This window comes from Copadichromis virginalis, linkage group LG3 (assembly GCF_057382275.1).
Source record: "Copadichromis virginalis isolate Kocher_CV1m ecotype Utaka linkage group LG3, C_Virginalis_male_GT1.1, whole genome shotgun sequence".
Taxonomy (NCBI): domain Eukaryota; kingdom Metazoa; phylum Chordata; class Actinopteri; order Cichliformes; family Cichlidae; genus Copadichromis; species Copadichromis virginalis.
This window is the reverse complement of record NC_140620.1, coordinates 50,776,959-50,797,378: the sequence shown is the minus strand read 5'-3', so window position 1 is coordinate 50,797,378 and position 20,420 is coordinate 50,776,959. Positions and strand designations below refer to the sequence as shown.

The following is a 20,420-nucleotide window of genomic DNA, read 5'->3' as shown; positions in this document are numbered from 1 at the left end:
TTGGATAAATATAGTAAGCTGATGTATGTCAATTTATTCACACATTTTCTTAACAGGAACTACAATCGCCTTCCGCCTCTCATTCATGTGCGTGCTACGTACCAAAACCCGAGGCACAAAACATTAGACCACAAAACACACAATCTTGACTGGTTCACAGATCATAACTGCCTTTACTTTCAACATAGAAATTATTCTGTGTGCGATGTATGTGGGAAGCCAGTTAAATACTGTGGCAACACAACAAACCTCGTTAAAAAAAGTGGGGAGCAGGCTCTCACTCAATGGGAGTTGTCTCTTCTGATTCACTACAAAACATCGGCTGATGTTTTTGCGCATGACACATCAATAGTGTACATGCTGTCAGGATAACAAGGAAATCCATGCTTTATGTTCAGAGTCGTTTTAAGTGTGTTTGGTAGTTACAGAAATAGTTTTTCTACCTTGTAGCTGATTTAGTCTTGAATGGAGTGGTAGTAAATGTGTTGATGTACCATAAACTTCTGAACAATGTTTATTCAAAATCAAAATACTTTTTCATAGTTAAATCAAACAATATAACTTTAAACAGTGCGTTTTTTAATGTGGTGTACATCCAAAAGCACCTCCTCAAAATCAAATAGTTTTGGGGATTTCTGCTGTGATTAATGCACTTGTGTTTTCCTCTTTTGAAATCTCAACTATGAAAATACATGAAGAACTAAACCAAAGTTTTTTTGTAGATTGTTAGTGAGTTTCCCCATTTTCATTTGTTAGAGTCACAAATGCTTTTGTTTTGAAAGCAACTGAACACAAACATTTGTAGTACTCATAGTAACTAGCACATTTGGCACACTAGGACAACTACATTTCTAGCACTTCACCTGTAACCATGCCTCCTTATACTTTTCTGCTTTAGTGTCTTGAAAAGCACAGAATAATTAACAAATTGCAAGTCTTTTGCACACTCTCAATATATCCCAAAAAAGGCACAGATCTCACATTTCTCAGCTTAATCTAAGTGCTTATTTCCCCCGTGCACTAAATAGATGGGGATACGATGTTCTTTGAGATTGTATTGATAGGAAAATGAAACTGTCACTCAGGTCAAAAAAACAAAGCGGTTGTGACAGTTAATCATGTGAGTACATGATTAACCAAAGGTTGACAAGCTGAATGGGGTGGCTGTTATACCGGCAGGTATAGCTAAGTATTCAGTGTGTCAAACAGGGTGTGTTAAATGATGATATCTGCATATCTCAAACTTAGCAAACAGTTTGACAGGTTTTAGAGCAAAACTAATCAGTGATTTATTTTTCACTGTGATGATGCCCCCACATAATCTTTCATGAAAGACATAACAAATGTCAAAGTCTATTGTTATTTGACATTTTTACAAAGGTAAAAAAAAAAGAAAAAAATCTAAATATTTGGATAACGTTAGTCAATACAGTGCAGGGTTTTACTCATTTATCATTCAAGAACAAGTACACCCGGAGAGGTGTAAAAGAGATCGACAATACATCTGCTAATGAGTCCCAACTTAGCCACCTGGCAGTTTCTGTGTAGAATTACTCCCCAAAGATTTGTGTCATCATACTAAGTCTCAGCTTCAAAAATGCCTCTGAAAGCCTCTTTGAAATTGGAAGACTCAGCCACGGTAAAAAAAACAAAAAACAAATATACATTTAGCACTCATTTAATGGCTTTCTCAGAATGCAACTTTCTTAAGCTCCCTTCCTCAAACTCAAACAAAATATAATTCATCCACGTACCAACCAATCCCGCTGCCCCACAATGTATTATACCTTGGATCCCTCAGTGCTGAACATAAATAAGTCTCACAGGACAAAGCAGTAGTGATGTAGCTCACCAGAAAACCTGTGAGAATAGCTTCAAACCCTTCCAAAAATATAGCTGCAGCAGGTGAAGGTGAAGATTTAAACTGTTGCAGGATGTTGCTTATGCTTACTTACACTTAGCTGTCAGTTTTTAGGTTTTTTTTTTTTTCTTTTTTTCTGTGGATCTCAGTGCAGCTTTCATTGCTCTAATAGAATTCCTTGATTTCCTAAAAGCTGATTTATTGCCACAGTGTCCCCTGGGCCCTGTCTTTAGTTAAGTCATTTTATCATAATTATACTCGAACTGGAGTCCCAAAAGCACACAGGCTAAGGCTAAGAACAGATTTACAGTTTTTATTAACAAAACTGAATGAGTCGAATGATCAAATGAGCCCCTATGCAGCCAAGGTAGAGGATTAATCAGTGAAGTGGTGATTGGTTGGGAGAATTCCTTTCAGATGTCAAACTGAACACGGAATCTGATGTAGAATTGTCTTTTTCCAAGGGATGAATCAAGAGGAGATCTAATATAAAATCTAAAAATGTTATGAATCAAGAGGAGACAGCGAGGAGGTAACAGCTGAAACACCAAGGGTTTCCTAAGACGGAGGACAAGAGAGGAACAGGTCCAGGAATATTTTAACTGGAGTGAAAGTCTTGATGTGCTGCTAGCTGTGAAAATGGTCTGCATAATCAGCTGTACAATCTGACAGTTTGTCAGTCTGACTGTAGAAACAGTCCTTAAATACACAGAGGGTAATGAGCTGATCAAAAGCAGGGTTGTTGGGAACATATCTGGAGCAGAAACAGGACCTCAAACACATGTGAATCTTGTTTTCCTGTAAATGTGGTTTGTTTACAGGAAAGAGAAACAAGCAGTGAGTAAAGTTTTTCATGAAATGAAAGAATGCCACGCACAGCATGTGGTATACCCATTATCCCACTTTTTACACTGTCAGCGTCAGTCTGTTTTACTGCTTAAAGTATGGACACATTTTTTTAGTAAACAGAAAATGTTTTCTAATTTCTGCATCTCGTGCAATATACTGTACATTCAACAACTTTTTATCTTTTATGCATCATCCCCAGCTGTCATCCAAAGCAATTTACATATTATGCAAAAGGTGAGCAGAAATGTTTGTGCACATTTGAAATATTTAAAAGTTTGAGGGGGTTTTGTAGTATGTTTTGTACACTTTTTTCCTCCTTTTTTCCTTTTTTCTACACTTTTTTTCACATGAAGATGTGTGTGCATCTTCTTGTGAAATAGGCTAAAATCTGTGAAACAAAAATGAAAGCCTGAGATAGCTAAGTGTTAATGCCTCTGCACACAGACCACACTGCAGCACACCCAACAGCACACACACACAGATGCAAACACACAAAGAAATCTATTTACTTTTCACTCCTTACATTTACAAACCATGCTTATTGCACTTATGTTTTAGAGTTATTATTTTACATCACTATAACCGTTCAGACATCAAACCAGTTTGAGCCGAAACAGTAACATATCTCATGTACTAATCACCAGGGCATGTCACGTAAAAAGAGATAAAAGAAAAAAACTGCGCTGTAGTCAGTGGGCCGATGTTTTTTTTTTTCTTTTTTCACCACAGCACTGGAACAACTGCACGTGTCCATATGTTGCAGTTGCAGTACTTTAGCATCTAGCTAGCTTTCATTTTATAAGTGAGTTTTTAATAGTACAGCATATAAAGTGTGAAGTGGTATTCAGCAACAAGCCACCCCATATGGAAAAGAAATAGTAAAAACTTATATGTGATTACTCATGAAAGTGGCCACTTTCATGAGTAAATCATATAAGGCTTACATGATTTACTCATGAAAGTGGCCACTTTCTCATTACTTTCATACATTGTTTTAGTAAGTATCCAAAACATACAAGTTTCATTATATAATTTTTCAAGGGATCTTATATGTGTTTTCACTCTTATATGCTTTTCATATAAGTTTCATACAAGACAGATACAAACTTTATAAGAATTATATATATCTTTTCCATATGGGACATTTCCTGTGTCCGTGTTTTCACGACACATGTATAGCTGTCCATGGTTGCCGCAACCTGGTACTTGTAACATCTTCCGGCATTACCCCAGAGGGCACATTTTATGCAGAAAGTTAATGTCTTCTTAGAGAAAATCAAGATTGATGTAGCCAGGGTAAATAAAGAATTTGATCAAGAAATTTCACACACTGAAAAGAAACTGAGAAGTAGGCATTTATTAGGCTTTCATTGAATTACTCTGGGAATAATTTCTCTGTAATTTCTCTCATTCAGTACTTGAGTACTGTGTCTCAATAATTTTGAATAGGACTGCCCTTTTACCTGCTTGACATAAAATAGTTTTTTACTATGACTATGACTTACACTGTCAGATGTGTTAATATACTGACAGCATCCAGTGACATAATTTGAGAAATATAAACACTATTTATTGCAAAAAATACCAAATAAAGACACTATACTTCTTTTCTGCTCTGCCAGTCATCTTAAACAATAGACCTCTTTACAGGCAGACATGTTGACTTTGCATATTTGCAAAAGCGCAGGTGCATTAACAATGCACCTTTTACATCCTGGTAAACCATGAAGCTAATAGGGGTTAGGTTTGTTGCTCACGTTCACCGGAAAGGAGACATGTCTATGCAAAAACACCTCTCCTCTCATGCAGGTGCACTTGGCCTCAACCCCTCCTTGCTGCTCTGTTCTGTTTAGCTGTCCTGCAGCACTGAGCAGACTCTCAGTGTAGGCTAGAGTGAGTGAGAAAACAGAGTAATGTGTAGAAGTACGTAGCAAAAGAAGAAGAAGGAAGGAAAGACATGGATTAGATCCATCCATCCATTTTCTATTGCTTACGGGGTTTCAGGTTGTGGAGGCAAGAGTCTAATCAGAGAACAAAACGTAATCTAAGTCAACAAAAATAACTAGTTTAACAATTTACTGGGTTCTGAAAAGTGGGTTTCTTAAACCAAAAAAATAAATAAGCAGCTCATTGCTTAATGTTCCCAAAAGTGTAGAGCTAAACATTTTCTTACACTCATCTCAAAATTAGTCAATAATAGAGCCCTCTAGGTTATCAGTGGTGAGGGATATTTATTTTTGTTCCTTTTGTTATATACGTTGTCTCAGCCCAGTGTAGTCAATACATTGCATATTTTATCATCTTACTAGTTTCACCCAATAAAAATTAGTTATGTCACTTTTTGTGACTAGTTCCTTTGTGTCATAATTGATGTAAGCTGGTGGTCTCTGGACTCTAGTTCAGGCAACTGCATAGAGAATGTCTTTACAGGAGGAAAGGGGGGGGGGGGGGGGGATAAATGAAATAGTCACCACCACAGGGCTTACAGTTTTTTCCGAATGCCTAAACCCTAACTGTGATTCCTGTAGCACAATTTCTAAAACTATTCAGACTTACAGCAAAACCACTCACTGAGTTTGCAAAACTAAAAGCACAAAAACTGCTTTGCACTCAGTTTGCAATTTTGTAACACACACTTTGCAAAACTGTAGGCACAATTCACTGCACAACACTCAATTACCAAATTTCCAACACACTCCTAGCAAAAGTATACACATGTGTGGCTATCATTAACACTAATTTGCCAACTGTCTGGCACACTTTCACATGTCAAAACTGTTTTAGATAAGTAGTCCACTTTGCAATCAGCCTAAGCACTATAAACAGGCCACAGGTAAGCTGTCTATGTGGAGTACAATGGAAGGAGCAGTAAGAGCGAGAAGAGTGAGAATCAGAGGAGGCCGAGCAAGAGGATGTGGAGGTGAAGAAGTCGGAGGAAGAGGACGTGGAGGAGCAAGAAGAGGACGAGGAGGGGAAAGAGGAAGGGTAAGAAGAGTACGAAACAGAATAACTGATGACACCAGAGCTACAATAGTGGACCATGTCATCAACCATGGGATGACCCTGAGGGAAGCTGGCCAACGTGTTCAGCCTAAACTGAGCCGCTACACTGTGGCAAGCATCATTAGGACATTCCGAAATGAGAATCGGTAAGTACTTTGTAGCACTGCCATACTCTAATGAGAAACACAACAGTACCATACATGGAAAAATACTGAAATTGTTACTTTACAGAATTGCTAGACGTCCAGATGTTGGGGGCAGAGGCAGAATGTTCACTCCAGAGCAGGAGACCCATATAGTGAACATGGTGATTGCCAATAATGCAATAAGACTGCGTGAAATACAGCAGCGCATAATGGATGATGACACCATCTTTCAAAATATACACAGTGCAAGCATTTCTGCACTAAGTCGTGTACTTGCGCGCCACAGAATAAGAATGAAGCAAATTTACAGAGTTCCTTTCGAGAGGAACACAGAACGTGTAAAGCAACTGCGATATGACTATGTGCAGGTAAGCTAGTGTCATTGGTTCTGAATTTGGAAGTGCATACTGTAGTGCTGTGCATGGGCCTGATGTGTTGCATTTGTTTTGTCTTGTCCAGAGAGTGATGGAACTAGAAGCAGATGCAATGGGACATGAGCTACTTTTTGTAGATGAGGCCGGTTTTAACCTCAGTAAAACCAGGAGACGTGGCAGGAACATTATTGGACACCGTGCCATCATCAATGTCCCAGGACAACGTGGTGGTAATATAACCATGTGTGCAGCTATAAGCCAAAATGGTGTTGTTCACCATCATGCAACCCATACAACACTGTACACATTATTGCATTCCTGGACACCTTGCATGACATGCTCACTGTTCAGAGACCAGAGCAGACCCGATATGTCATCATATGGGACAATGTTAGTTTCCATAGGGCTGCTTTGGTCCGCAACTGGTTTACAGACCATCCATCCTTCATGGCACTCAACCTCCCTCCATACTCTCCATTCTTGAATCCCGTTGAGGAGTTCTTCTCTGCCTGGTGCTGGAAAGTGTATGACCGTCATCCTCATCAACAGGTAGCCCTTTTACAGGCAATGGAGGAGGCATGTGGAGATATTGACCAGGCATCATGTCAGGCCTGGATACGGCATGCAAGGAGATATTTTCCCCGGTGCCTTGGACTGAAGGATGTCGCATGCGATGTGGACGAAATTTTGTGGCCGGACCCAGAAAGACGACATGATGTAGGCTGATGGCTTGTGTGTACTGTTTGATACGAAAACACCATTTTTACAAAGGTGTGAGGGGTTAATCTAGCTGTGTTCGCTTTTGCAAGAGAACTAAAATGTTTTGATAATTGGGTGACAGGTTTTTTTATTTGTGTGTAGAGTTTTGCAAAATTAGCCAATAGTTACAAAAAATGTGCAGCGTTAAGCTGAGCAAAAGGGGAGGTGGAAAAATAAGTATGTGTGTAAAAGGACATTGTGATGTGACATTTTAGATTCAGTTCTATTTTAATTATTTCCTTTGTGATGCAATGTAACGCATTGATTTTATACTCTTTTTTCTTTTTTCTTTTTTTTTTTGAAATAACTCCGCTGGAATTTAAAGATGTTCAGCTGGAGTTTGTACATTTCCCATTCAACTCTTCATGCTTTACAATGTACATTTTCTTCTTAGAGACAGAACAGCGATGGCAGCAGTGACTGTTTCCAGCACCACCAAAGGCCTGTTCCTCATGTTCACCCTGCTGTGTCTGGTTTGTCTTTCAAGTGCCCTGGTAGACAAGGACCAACTGGTACATTCAACATAGATGAGAACCAACTGGTAAAGTGATTTTTTTTTTCTTAACCTTCAGAAATTTTGAGAGTCACTACAAATGCAGTTGCTGTTTTAATCTTTTCCTTTTGTGTTTACAGTTAGGCAAAAGAGTGCTGTGCAGTGGATTGTAGCTACAGGTTTGCAAAGTGTGTGTTACAAAATGGTAAACTAAGTTCAAAGCAGTGTTTGTGCTTTTAGTTTTGCAAACTCAGTGAATGTGTTAAGGGATTTTTAAGTTTTATTGTCATGAAATGCAACTGAGTGATATACTGATAAGTGTTTGATATTTCTGCTTATGCAAATGTCTTTCTATCATGAACTCTCTGAACAATCACATCACAACACCACAATGAGTTGTGAAAACAAGCTGTTGTTGTTAGATTAAGTTCCAGCAACTACATGTTCTCTCCCCACGAGTGAAGAGCGTGTAGCTAAGTTCCTGTTTTATCTTTCCTTTGCCATGTGACATCACTTTACTGAAGTGTATAAATAAAGATGCAAGACAAGTGTAGGGTTGTGACTCTCTCTGAGCTCTCACCCGTGCACGTTAACTGTTGAACTGTCTGAGTGTCATTTCTTCACCTGAGTGTTTGATAACTGTTCACCCCTAACAGAATGGTTTTGCTATAAGTATTAATAGTTTCAGAAATTGTGCTATAAGAATCACAGTTAGGGTTTAAGCATTCAGAAAAAACTGTAACAAAACCAAATGAGTTACTGCATTCCCTGTTAGCCTGAGGGTTACCTGTCAGTAACTGGTTGATTGAGTTGGAATGTCACGCACTCAGAAGACCTAAAAAATACTGTGACCACTGTGATTCACACACACATTCTCAACGGACAGTAGAATTGGGAAGAAAGAGACAGGTCTGAAGTAAAAGAGGAGGGAAACAAAAGACGAAGGCAGTCAACACTGAGTGTTGCCACGGCCATAAAAGCTCTTCCTTACAAAACCTTGTTTGTCATTGCCTGGGTTTTTCACCCAGCATTTTGGCCAGTATCTGGCCAATCCACCACCTTTCACTGTTCATACCGTTACCAAAACAAACAAACAAAGAAAAAACATAAACAATGTTTACTTTGGAATTTCAGGAAAAATTCAAAGAAAACTATCAGAAATCACACGAGCAGCTAGAAAAACTGAAGGTCGGTACATGTTTCTCACATACCTGTCAAACATTGTCTAAGAATACTGGTGCATTAGGAGCTGTAATAAGTGACTCGAGTACATGTATGACAAAATATAATGTGGCAAGAGTAAACTGAATTTGTGGAATGTTATGAAATTAATTAAATGTTCTCCCATCAGACTGAGTTCAAACAACAAGTGACTGAGATCAAACAACTAACGGACTTCAATACAGAGATGTTGAAGAAAATTGAGGCTTACATTGATAGGGTGAAAGAGCAGTTGGGAGGGGAAATAGAAGAAAATGTAAAGAAACTACAAAAACAGAATGAATTTATTGAATTCCTTGAGGAACTGCAAGCTGAATTGTAACTTCCGTCTCAGTGATTTCCTTTTTCTCTAATGTTGCATCTGTTTAGTTCCCTTATCATATAGTACTTGTTTAAGTTTGGTTTAACTTTTTTGAAGTGTCCCCCTTCTTTACAATTTTACATAAACTAGGATTTTACTGTTAGCTATCATTGCCCAGAGGATTTTATGTGTTAAAGATAATGTTCAGGGAATACATTTACAGAATTTCGATTTTTTTTTCAACCATTACTTAATTTCTGCGGTGGAAAAAATGTTTGTATGACCTGACACATAATAAAAACATTAACCTGCTACTGCTACTGTTTGTTGTCAGAATATCTATCTCAAAATATACAACTTTTTTTGCCATATCCCCAGCAGTCAGCCACAAAAGTGGATTAACTAAAATTTACCTGACCCATTTACAAATGATGTAAAGATAAACAAAATTGTTCAGTTTTAAAATATATTTAAAGATTGCATTTAGAATTTAGTGCACTCTGCAGTGCTTCACTTTTTTTCTCCTCATGTTGTCATTAAGGCATTTGCATCTGTCTCACAGCGACACTGTGCATGTTCCTGTAAAGACAAACAGGCAAATGAAGTTATTTGTAAAACAAATATGAAAGCCTGAGCTTCAAAGTTAAGCTAAGATGAAAGTTTTACTGCATCTACACACATACAAACACAGTGCAACACACCTGCAAACAACCCACCCAAAAACACACACAAAAGATCTGAGCACTATTTTACCACAGACACTGGAAGACACTGTTCCCAGTTTAAGGAAATGCACTGCACTGGTTTGAATCATATCTATCTGACAAATTTCAGTTTGTAAATGTAAGTTGGGAGTCTGCTTCATGTACAAAAGTTAGTCATTGAGTTTCAAAGAATTCTGTGCTGGGAACAATTCTGTTCACATTAAACTTGTTTCCCTTAGGCAGTACTGTAAGAAAACACTGCATACATTTTCATCGCTACACAGAAGATAACCAGCTATATATATATCAAGGTAAGCATATGACACAAATCATTTAGTTTCAATATTGGCAGGATCAGGGAAATATCTGTGAAACAAAAGTGAAAGCTGAGTTACAACAATAAGCTCAGGTAAGTGTGACTGTTCCTGCACACCAGGAAACCAGGAAACAAACACACAGCAGCGTTAAGCTGAGCAAAAGGGGAGGTGGAAAAATAAGTATGTGTGTAAAAGGACATTGTGATGTGACATTTTAGATTCAGTTCTATTTTAATTATTTCCTTTGTGATGCAATGTAACGCATTGATTTTATACTCTTTTTTCTTTTTTCTTTTTTTTTTTGAAATAACTCCGCTGGAATTTAAAGATGTTCAGCTGGAGTTTGTACATTTCCCATTCAACTCTTCATGCTTTACAATGTACATTTTCTTCTTAGAGACAGAACAGCGATGGCAGCAGTGACTGTTTCCAGCACCACCAAAGGCCTGTTCCTCATGTTCACCCTGCTGTGTCTGGTTTGTCTTTCAAGTGCCCTGGTAGACAAGGACCAACTGGTACATTCAACATAGATGAGAACCAACTGGTAAAGTGATTTTTTTTTCTTAACCTTCAGAAATTTTGAGAGTCATTACAAATGCAGTTGCTGTTTTAATCTTTTCCTTATGTCTCTCATTAATATCAACACTCTGACTTCTTAGACTGTAAGCTTTAGTTTATGCACAACCAAAGTTGTAGAAGCCATCACTCCAAATGTCTTATGATAACAAGAAAAAAAAACCATTTCACTACACGGCCTCATATATTTCTTCTGCGACTTCTTCTGAATTCTTTTTCTGCTGGTTTGAAACCGATAAACCATAAAAAGGAGGATTTAGTCATTTTATTTGCATCATGCAGCTTCAATCCTGTGTCAGTAAGATTGTACAGTACAGCATAATATCTGAGAAATGCTGGTCTAATTATGACCCAATTATGGTCAAATGAATTAGAGACTAACAATGTCTTCTATGTGAGAATGTCTCATGCTGACAGACCTGCAAACTGTTTTTCAGACTACTTGTAGCTGTCCTCGTATGTCAGATAATACATTTATATTTATGTCACACCTCTGTCTGCTTTCTCATTTGTATAATCCTTACTTACATTCTGATTAGATAATTTCAGTTTGTAAATTATCAGATTACATAATTGGAATACCATTCATCCATCCTCTTCCTCTTATCCAATTCAGGGTTGCACCAGGGTTTGAGCCCTAACAACAGCTAGAATAAAAGGCTTCTTTCCAACCTGAGCTGTTTCAGATGCTTTTTAAAATTCTGAGCTCTGACCTCAGTGTAAGGTGGCTGTGTCCTCACTGTGGCTGCTTCTTGAAAGCACTTCTGCTTCTTGTGTCCCCCCCCTCCCCCCAGTGTTGACCTCTTCCCCTTAATATCATTCACTGTACCTTAGGAACAACAGAGGACAAACACTTGTCTTCCTTTAACCCTTTCACATATGAATTATGACAACCTCAATCAAATTTTTTTTTCTTAAGTATTTTTATTCATCTTTAGGCATGAAAACAAGATTTTTGAACTTTTTTTTAACATGTACTTTTCAAAGAGTTTTTTACATGTCCACTTAGGTGGACAACACTGGCTGACCAGTGGGTGGCAGGGTATGGAGTGACACATCAGTGTCCAATGTAGTGGTTTATGTGCAAGTATACTGTCAATAGAAAATTGTACTTAGTAGTCAGTATAATCTTTTAATAATATAAGTTTACTTGTGGTAGGATACTGCATGTAATCATTTGTGTTTAGAAGTATATAGTTGGTGGTATATTGAAAGAATGTCTCATCCTAGGAGGTCTGTAACATTCCAGGGTGTTCTGGCATTCACCCCCACATCCTAGGAGCATGGGAAAGGTCGTACCTTCTTTTATTGTTTTACGGTAGGATAAACGTAGTTGTGTCAGTTTTAGTCTAAGTGCCTTTTATACATTTAGATGAACTGTTGGATTTTCCAGACCAGCAGGTTTAGGGAAGTCGTTTATGGGGTCACACTTTGGCACACACACACACACACACACACACACACACACACACACACACACACACACACACACACACACACAAATACATATACACATCCACATTCCAATGTAAGGAACAAACACCCACTGATGTATAAATAAAGACCAGGGCAGTCACAGAGTCAGTCACAGAGCTGCGAGTCTCAGAGCCCTCACTCTCAGTGCGAGTGCTCTGTGCTGCCCTTGTATACAAGTAAAACTGTGTTTCTCCTCTCTGATTCTCAACTGAAAAAGTGTTTAAGAATACATCTCTTGACATATACCATCAACACTGACACAAATACAAGAAAACAGCCTTTGAATAGCTGTCTACTGTAGTGACTGCTATGTGTGAAAGGGTTAAGAAGTACATTCATAAAGAGGTAATCTATGGAAACACACTGGTTCACCCTCTGGTAGAGAAATCAGTCTCTCTGAAACATTTCCATAAACGAACGTATGGGGAATGAATGAAATGAGCTTTTTAGGTGAAACCAGTCCCACAGTGATGAATGAAACTTCTCTGGATTCTTCTGTGGAAGAAACTGCCAGATACCATCCTGGAAAATGTTTAACAAATACAAGACCACTATGTAAATGACAGTTATGTTAAAAGCACATATTAAGTATTGTTGCTCACCTTTGTTTCTAATAATGTCACTTTTTTTAAAAATCGTATCCTGTCAGCTCTCATGGGTGAAATTTGTCTTCGAGGGTCTGGGAGCAGAAAAAACTTTTAAGGACCTTTGATTTCTAATTCAGTTCTTCTTTAAACTATTAAGGATGAAGCAACAATGCTCCTCTGAAATCTGTGTTAAACAACAACAAACTTAAATTACATATTTATTATAGATGCATTGAAGCTAATCAGGATATTTACTGTGAATCTGCGAATAATCATTTTACTCGTAACTTAATTAACTAGCAAATGAATTAGTCATGAAGAAGCTAATATTTGCAGTTAATAAAAGGACAGGTAATGTTTTGTTGCAGGGAGAGAGTGCGAACAGTTGTCTGTGTACATGTGTTAGCCCTGCAACAGACTGGTGACCAGACTCTTGTCGATTGTAATGGAGTCAACTGGATCTGCTCTCCCTGCCCAGTGCATGCACCTGCCGCAGGGAAAGCAAATTCTGCTGGGGAAACCAGTGAGAGTAGATTCTGGAGTCTTTCCATGCTCTTCTTAGTGATCCTCAATCTGAATGAGTCATAACAACCTTCAGAAGAAACTAGCAGCTGTAGAAGGCCACTACAGGCCGATATCTATTAGCTGATTTCCACTAATAACACCCATTATCCACTGTTGGGCTGGACAGAGGTAAAATAGCAGGAAAGTGAGTAAATAAATAGATAAAAATAAAATGAAGAAATATTTGATTATCTAAATACTTTGGACATATAAACAAATATCTAAAAATGGATTAATGATTCCATCATTTATGCTTGACCTGAAGGACTTATGATCAAACCATAGGAAGCAAAAAACCCTGTCATCATCTTTGTTGTCAGTAAATAGGGGATTATGATACAGTTTCTACATATATCATCTCTGATTTTTTTTGTTTTTACTTTAGGGTTTGACAAAGGAAGCACAAGAAAAATTCTTTACATAGCACATTTATTTAGAATGCATAGAAACGTATAATGTCTAAATAAAAGAATCACTGGCCAAGATCAGTAAAACAAAAGAACTCCCCAGTTTACTACAACTTTGTGCCAAATTAATATAAAGAAGTCACATATGTATAACTTGAAGGAAATGTATGTATTTTTTTTATGATTTAGAAACAACAAAAAATGGTTTTCATAAAAACTAAATATGCGCAAACTAGAACAGACATAGAGACAGAAATGTAAGCAGTTCAATTTGTTGTTTCTTCTACAGTTTTGTGAAGCTGCCCATCACACCCAGTTTCTTTCCTGTTCTCTATTCTTGTAGCAAAGTCATCTTCTTGTCCATGTAAGTTCGGAAGTTCTTCATAAAGTGCAAACCAACCTTAATTACTTCCTTCACTGGTGGATAATCAGCTGATAACATATCCAGTTCCCACTGACGGATGTATTTCTCAAACAGTTCATCCAATACTGTTGCTGCCATTTTGTACTTGTATCCTGCCTGAATGAGAAAAATAAACATTTTAGCACAAATGATATAACATTTCATTCCATTTGTTGTCCATTTGCAGTGTATCAGATGCCTGAAGGTATGCTGATGTTACTGTAGGTTTTGAGTTATTAGTTTTATGAATTAAAGACTTTCTCAGTCAACATGTGAGTAACTGACAGACCCACCTTCAGTGTTTCCTCTTGTTTTACAGCGCTGCATAGGGTTTCCTGGAATAGTTCCTGAATATTTTCCAGAAAAAAGGAGAGCACGGTGAGTGTGACAGCTGCTGAAGAGCACAATGAAAACCACAGCAATTATTAAATATTAATTTACCAGTTGGTCCTTGTGGGTCAGTGAACTTGAAAGATCAAATAGTTTTGTGATTGTTTCCTTTCTATATTTGTCTTCTGCCTAACAGAAAACAATAAGAACATTTAAATTTACCATATTATTCTACACTGTATGTAATGCATTTGCTATACTTGCAAGACTTGCCATATATCACTGTAGATGGTGTAAAGTAAAATGGATTTATTAAGGTATTTTTTAACCCTTCTTTTCTGCCTACACACAGCAGATTTTAAAACTTGGAGACTGACTGACCCACCTTCCATCTGTCTGCTTCTTTTATGACTCTCTTCATCTGCTCAAGCATCATCTGTGTGACCCATTGCAAATAAAGAAAAAAATTCAGCAGCTAATTGTGATGACTTAGACTGTACATATACACATAAGTGTGTAATTGTTGAGTCATAGAAGGGAATTCAGCAAAAGTCAATTCATCACCTGGCCTTGGGTATAGAGGGAACTTGCGACTGAAACAAGACACAGCAGAGAGAAGATGAGTAATAAGCCTTTGTTGGCTAAAGCTGGTCCCCTGGTATTGGAAAAGGCTGCTGCTGCCATCGCTCTTAGAACTGGAACAAACTCCCTGCTTAAAAAAGTTGAGATGTCATAGACATTTGGAGTTAATAAGTAACTGAATATATATATATATATATATATATATATATATATATATATATATATATATATATAGAGAGAGAGAGAGAGAGAGAGAGAGAGAGAGAGAGAGAGAGTCAACATGCTTTTCCACGTTGATTTAAACTTATTCTGTAAATATTAATCAAAATAAATCATATTTTTGTGCATGATGACTCCTCTTACCTGCTGTGCGAACGTAAGAAGAGCTGCTGTACCGTACAGGTGGAGAATGAAACTAAAATGAGATGACATGCCACAGATGCTTTATATACAGTGTCTCTTAACTCATTTGCATCTCGTGAATGTGAGCAGCCCTTTCACTTTTGTTTTCAACAAAGTAGTGTTTGTCTAGTCCTGTTTATAAGAATAGAAACCCATCAGTTATTGTTGTGAAATAACATATTATAATAAAAAAAAATTCTTTTTCTTTTTTCTTTTTTTTTCTTTTTTTCTTCTCTGTTCTCTTCTCTCTTTCTCTGCCTCAATCTTTCCATCCCCTACCTTCTCTGCCTTGATCTCTGGCTCAGATCAGTTCAGCAGGATGCCTGCTGCACGCCGCTGGTGATACTGTAAATGTGGAGGAGGAGAGCTCTTGTCTCTGCATATTCTGAGCAATTTTTTCTACTCCATGCTCTAGTGAGCTTTTAGGTTGACATCACAACATGGGCGGTTGCCCATTGCGGCATCGTGGTGGGGGCGGCATCATGGCATCGGCAAAAAAAAGTTGCTGCCACCCATGCTGCCCTGACATCATGCCAGCTCATTTTGGGGATTGCATGGGCAGTGATCGGTTTTCTATTGCCCATTTGCGAGGTGCACCTGCTGCTTGCCACAAAGGGGGTGGGGGGGGGGATTCTCTGGCTTGCTGGAGCGGCATCTCCAGCTTGCAAAATAAAACTGATGAACAAATATGATGATGATATCTGGTCCAGACAGGTTAATATTGTGATTTGATGCACACTGAAGACCTTTATCAAATTACATCACCACTTGAAACAAAAACATCTTTGTATGCAGGAATTTATTGGTTCATGGATGGTACATTACCAATACAGACACTTGTATAACTAATACACATAAGAACAATTTCCCAGTCATAGCATAATATGTAATATATATATATATATATATATATATCATAAAATTTAAAAAAAAGTACACAAGCAAAAAGAGCAATTAGTATGTAATTATTTATTCAAACTAGAAAAAGTATTTGGGGCTAGCCCCCATTACCATGCTGAAGATCCATAAAAACTAACAAAAGATATGAAGTGAGTTCTATAAACTTGAATGATCAACACAACAATTTTCAATGGTGCAAGAGTAGAGGCAGATGCATGCCTATACAGTGGCCTCCATGTCTGGGGCAAAGACATCACTAGAATCCAATACAAAGACAAAAATGCAAAATCTATTTGCAAAACATGGGAATGATATTTGTCTTTTACTGTCAACATGTCATGCCAGTATTGCTGACAGCACCTCTGTGTTTAAAAAACAACGTAAGTGGACAAAACATAATGTTGCAGAGTTTCAGCAAAGAAAACAAATCACAGTTCAGGAAAGGTAAAAGCAAAACAAATACATGTCCCATCCAGCTCTTTAATCAAAATAGTAACAACAATGAAAAACAATGATACCAAAGTCTAAAGCATAGCTAAAAGTTCTGCTTCCATTGAGTTTTAGGTTGTCCTTCATTTCTTTCAAATTCTTTTTCCTTTCTTTCTAACAGCATCTTGGATTTCTCAATGAAGTGAATCAAGTTATTTGTGAAATCCATCAGTGGTGGAAAATCCTCTGAAAATGATGATGTCTTTATTAGTTCCTGGATGGACTGAAGAAACTGTAGTTTTTCATCAGCTTCTCCTAAGGTGGCCTTGATTTTCTGAAATTTGAAAAAACAGGATGCATCAGTTGCCTAAGAACTACATATTAACAACTGTAAGTGAAGGAAAAAGTTATAGTAACTTATAGTGACTTTAATTTTACATTCAAATATTCCTCAGTTGTCTGTGAATTTGCCTCATAAACCAGGGACAGCAGCAAGAAGATGATTACAGCTTTGGTGTTTCTGACACCAGTCAGTCCTCTGCTTTTGGAGACGCCTGCTGCTGCCATCACTGGTGAAATAAAATCTTCTGGAGAGAAAATGACAGGAAATAAATGAAATGATGAATGAAGAATTAAATCTATGTTTCCTGTTTTATGTTATTAATATATTGTATAAAAAGTATTAACTATAAACCATCTTATGATGCAGTTTTGCTGATCTTACCTGCCTGCTGAAAGGAGAAAGAGCGGCTGCACGGTACAGGTGTAGACTGAAAATACAAGGGACTCAAACACTACAAATACTTTAAGTGAACTGTGCTTTCTCTTTCATTTCACAGATGTAATATGATCCACTTTATGGAAATTAAGGCTCATCAGACTGTTAAACAGCTGAAGAATATTCCATATATTAACAGCAGCCACGACAGAAGCATGTGGCAGAAAAGGGAGGAGTTTAGGCATGTTACTCACTGTAACGTTTGTGTACATGAACAGGAAAATCTAGATGGTTTTCCTGGGATTATTTTACAAACTGCCCTGAGACTGGGTTTGTTTAACACATGGACTGCTTATAAGGACAAATAAATGTTTTTTTACACATTGTAAAAGAATATACAAATGAACGGAAAGCGAATGTAATCCAGTGTTAGAGCCAGCATCACTTTTGTTAAAAATGAGACCAGTTCATATTCCACTTTTCCAATAATTCCAGTTTTCAGTTATTCATTTAATATTCAAATAATCTTTATCATATGATCAATAGTATATCTTAACACTAAAATAGACACTACATATATTGCAACATTAGCATGAAGTAATATATTTATAACCTGGTAACTATCTATGGAGATACTAGTGTTCATAATGTGATGCAAACACTGAAAACAAAAGTATAAGAAGTAGAAGTTTTTGCATCTATTTGTTTCTGTGTTTCTCACATGTTATCATTTGATAATGATTGCATGTGTTGTAGGTTTGCACACTGCCAATTTCAGCAGTCAGCCACAGCTGTCGTCTTTTCTTGTGAATTTCACAGTTTGTAAAAATAGGTATTTATTACAACTTTAATGTCTTTATTCACAGACAATGATTCTTCAGATATCCTTTAAAATAGTTCATTTTACTAATTGTACTTGACAAAGAAATGTACATCTTTGGTGGTTGATGTTTTCATAAAAATCATAGATTTAGTCTACAATATTCCTGTGCTTTTAGTCCGGTAGCATTAAAGGGAACTTGACCAGATAGTTCATTATCCTCATCACCTCATTGAGGTATAACTAGAAAACATAGACTGGCCCTTTTATTTCAGAATGGCAATGAAGGAAAGGATATATAAAACATAGAGTATATTAACGAGTTAGTCAAAAGCAGCTAAACAGCTGATTGATATTCTCTCCTTTGTGGGTTATAGAATTTAAATTTGGTGAGTCAGTAAACAATGGACACCAATCAGCCACAGATGCCGTACTTCCTTCTGGGAAAAAAGGCAAAACTAAAAGCAAAGGATAACAGTTTTATTAACAATTTTTATTCACATTAAAGTATTTTATATAAATCAATAATAACTATCAACTACTTCACACACAAAATCCCCATCATCATTGGTTTGTACTTGCATTACAATTTTTTTATAATGAAGATAATGATAAAAAAAAAACTTGACAAGTTATTTTTTCAGGTCAAACACAAGTTTACAGTTAGCTTTATTCAGCAATTTAAAATATCAAGGCCACTCTCAAGGCAAAAACTGAAACTGAAACTGCACGGTATAAAGGAGAAGATTTACAAACAGAATACACACAATATAAGAGACGGATGTAGACTAATGTGTTACAATTCATCTTTATGTTTCTCTAGGCGTGTTAGCCGCTCCATCACAACATTTAGTTTCTCTTCATAGTCCTTGATTTCTCCAGCTGTCGTCTCAAGGTATTTGTCTATGTACTTCTTGGTGGCTTTCAGGAATGTTTTCAGGTCATTCATTAAATCCAACACTGGTGGAAAATCTCCCATTGTTGTATTTAGAGTTTCAGACAAAATGTCCATTAAGTGCATAAAATCATCATAGAATAGTGGAATATAGAATCTGTCTAACTTGAGATTATCCTGGAGGAGAAAATGAAACGAGACAAATGTGTAAAAACTACTTTTATATTCTTTTGGAGGGGGGGCTTTGGTTGTTTAATAGATTTATAAATATTTATATTTGCAGTTATAGACATTCCACATTACTCATTCATGAGCACAACATGGACAGAGACAGACTCACCTTCCTTGTCACTGCTGCTTGTTGTAACTTCTGAATGTTTTCTTTCAGTTCTTCCTGCAAATCCAGATAGAGAATGTCCACAAGCAGCCATGTGAAACATGTGAAGGCAAACAGTGTAACAAAATAAAACTACAACTGGCAGATCAAAAAATATAGATAGAAATATATCACAATCATTTTACCAGTTGGTCCTTCTTTATCAGTGAACTTGAAAGGTTGACCAGAACCAACAGGGTGAAAATGATGAATAAACCCCTGATGGTTGTGACACCACTCACTCCTTTGCTTCTGGATAAGTTCACAGCTGCCATCACTGTTCTGGGAAAAAAACAAACAAAGCATAAAGTACATTTATAAATTTCCTTCTTAAATCTTTAAAGTGAAATGTTTTAATTTGAGTGGAAATGTTGTATAAAAATCTACCTGCAATATCCTCTTATAGTACAGTGTTGCTGGGGTTTTTCCACCTGCTACAGGGGAACTGATGAATGATAATACAAAGGGCTCACACCACAAAATGCTTTATATGCTTCTAGTGTCCCCTCCCCCCTTCCCCATGACACAGCTTACCTGTGCGTGACTTGGCTTGTCTGTGGGTGTGTCTGTGTGCCTATGTTCTCTAGAAGTGGTAATATTCACTTTTGTTTTACAGGAAAACGCGAACTTCATTTCCACAAAGTTTAGCGCATGCAATGCCGTTATTTACCTTGAATTCTTAATAAAATGCTTCACATTCCTTAAATCTGTCTTTTGTTATTTTCTTTTATATGCACAGTGGGTTTGTCAAGGTTTTAATTTTAACACTAGCCAAAGTCATGTTTTCCTGTTCAGTGTGAGTTTCTTGTGTTCATGGTTAGTAGTTATACATTGGATTTTCCCCTGTCTTTACTTTGATGGTCATCTTTTGTGTCTTCGGTTGACTTTTGTCTTCCCCTTGTGATTGTCTGCATTTATATCCATTTC

The 20,420-nt window shown here is 37.1% G+C and overlaps 1 protein-coding gene and 2 long non-coding RNA genes across 5 annotated transcripts; all 3 read right to left on the bottom strand.

The window, feature by feature from the left end:
• Window positions 1-13,643: 13,643 nt before the first annotated feature.
• LOC146715150 (uncharacterized) lies at window positions 13,644-15,382 on the bottom strand. Of its 3 annotated transcripts, none has more exons than XM_085452782.1 (6): window positions 15,317-15,382; window positions 14,936-15,083; window positions 14,757-14,807; window positions 14,483-14,560; window positions 14,335-14,388; window positions 13,644-14,158 (listed from the first exon to the last, which is right to left on the bottom strand). In XM_085452782.1, the coding sequence occupies exons 2-6, from the start codon at window positions 15,053-15,055 to the stop codon at window positions 13,970-13,972; spliced, it is 492 nt and encodes a 163-aa protein (XP_085308908.1). In that variant the 5' UTR covers window positions 15,056-15,083; window positions 15,317-15,382; the 3' UTR covers window positions 13,644-13,969. The 3 variants fall into 3 exon arrangements, with proteins under 3 accessions (XP_085308908.1, XP_085308909.1, XP_085308910.1); XM_085452783.1 differs by having other exon boundaries at window positions 14,936-15,080; window positions 15,317-15,381; XM_085452784.1 differs by having other exon boundaries at window positions 14,936-15,128; window positions 15,317-15,378.
• Window positions 15,383-16,295: 913 nt separating this feature from the next.
• Window positions 16,296-17,454, bottom strand: LOC146715149 (uncharacterized). Its single transcript, XR_014919333.1, has 3 exons — window positions 17,409-17,454; window positions 17,123-17,271; window positions 16,296-17,018 (listed from the first exon to the last, which is right to left on the bottom strand). It is a non-coding gene; the product is annotated as an uncharacterized LOC146715149 (long non-coding RNA).
• A 1,240-nt stretch (window positions 17,455-18,694) lies between these two features.
• On the bottom strand, window positions 18,695-19,945 carry LOC146715148 (uncharacterized). Its single transcript, XR_014918917.1, has 4 exons — window positions 19,881-19,945; window positions 19,640-19,775; window positions 19,458-19,511; window positions 18,695-19,294 (listed from the first exon to the last, which is right to left on the bottom strand). It is a non-coding gene; the product is annotated as an uncharacterized LOC146715148 (long non-coding RNA).
• Between the last annotated feature and the right edge of the window lie 475 nt (window positions 19,946-20,420).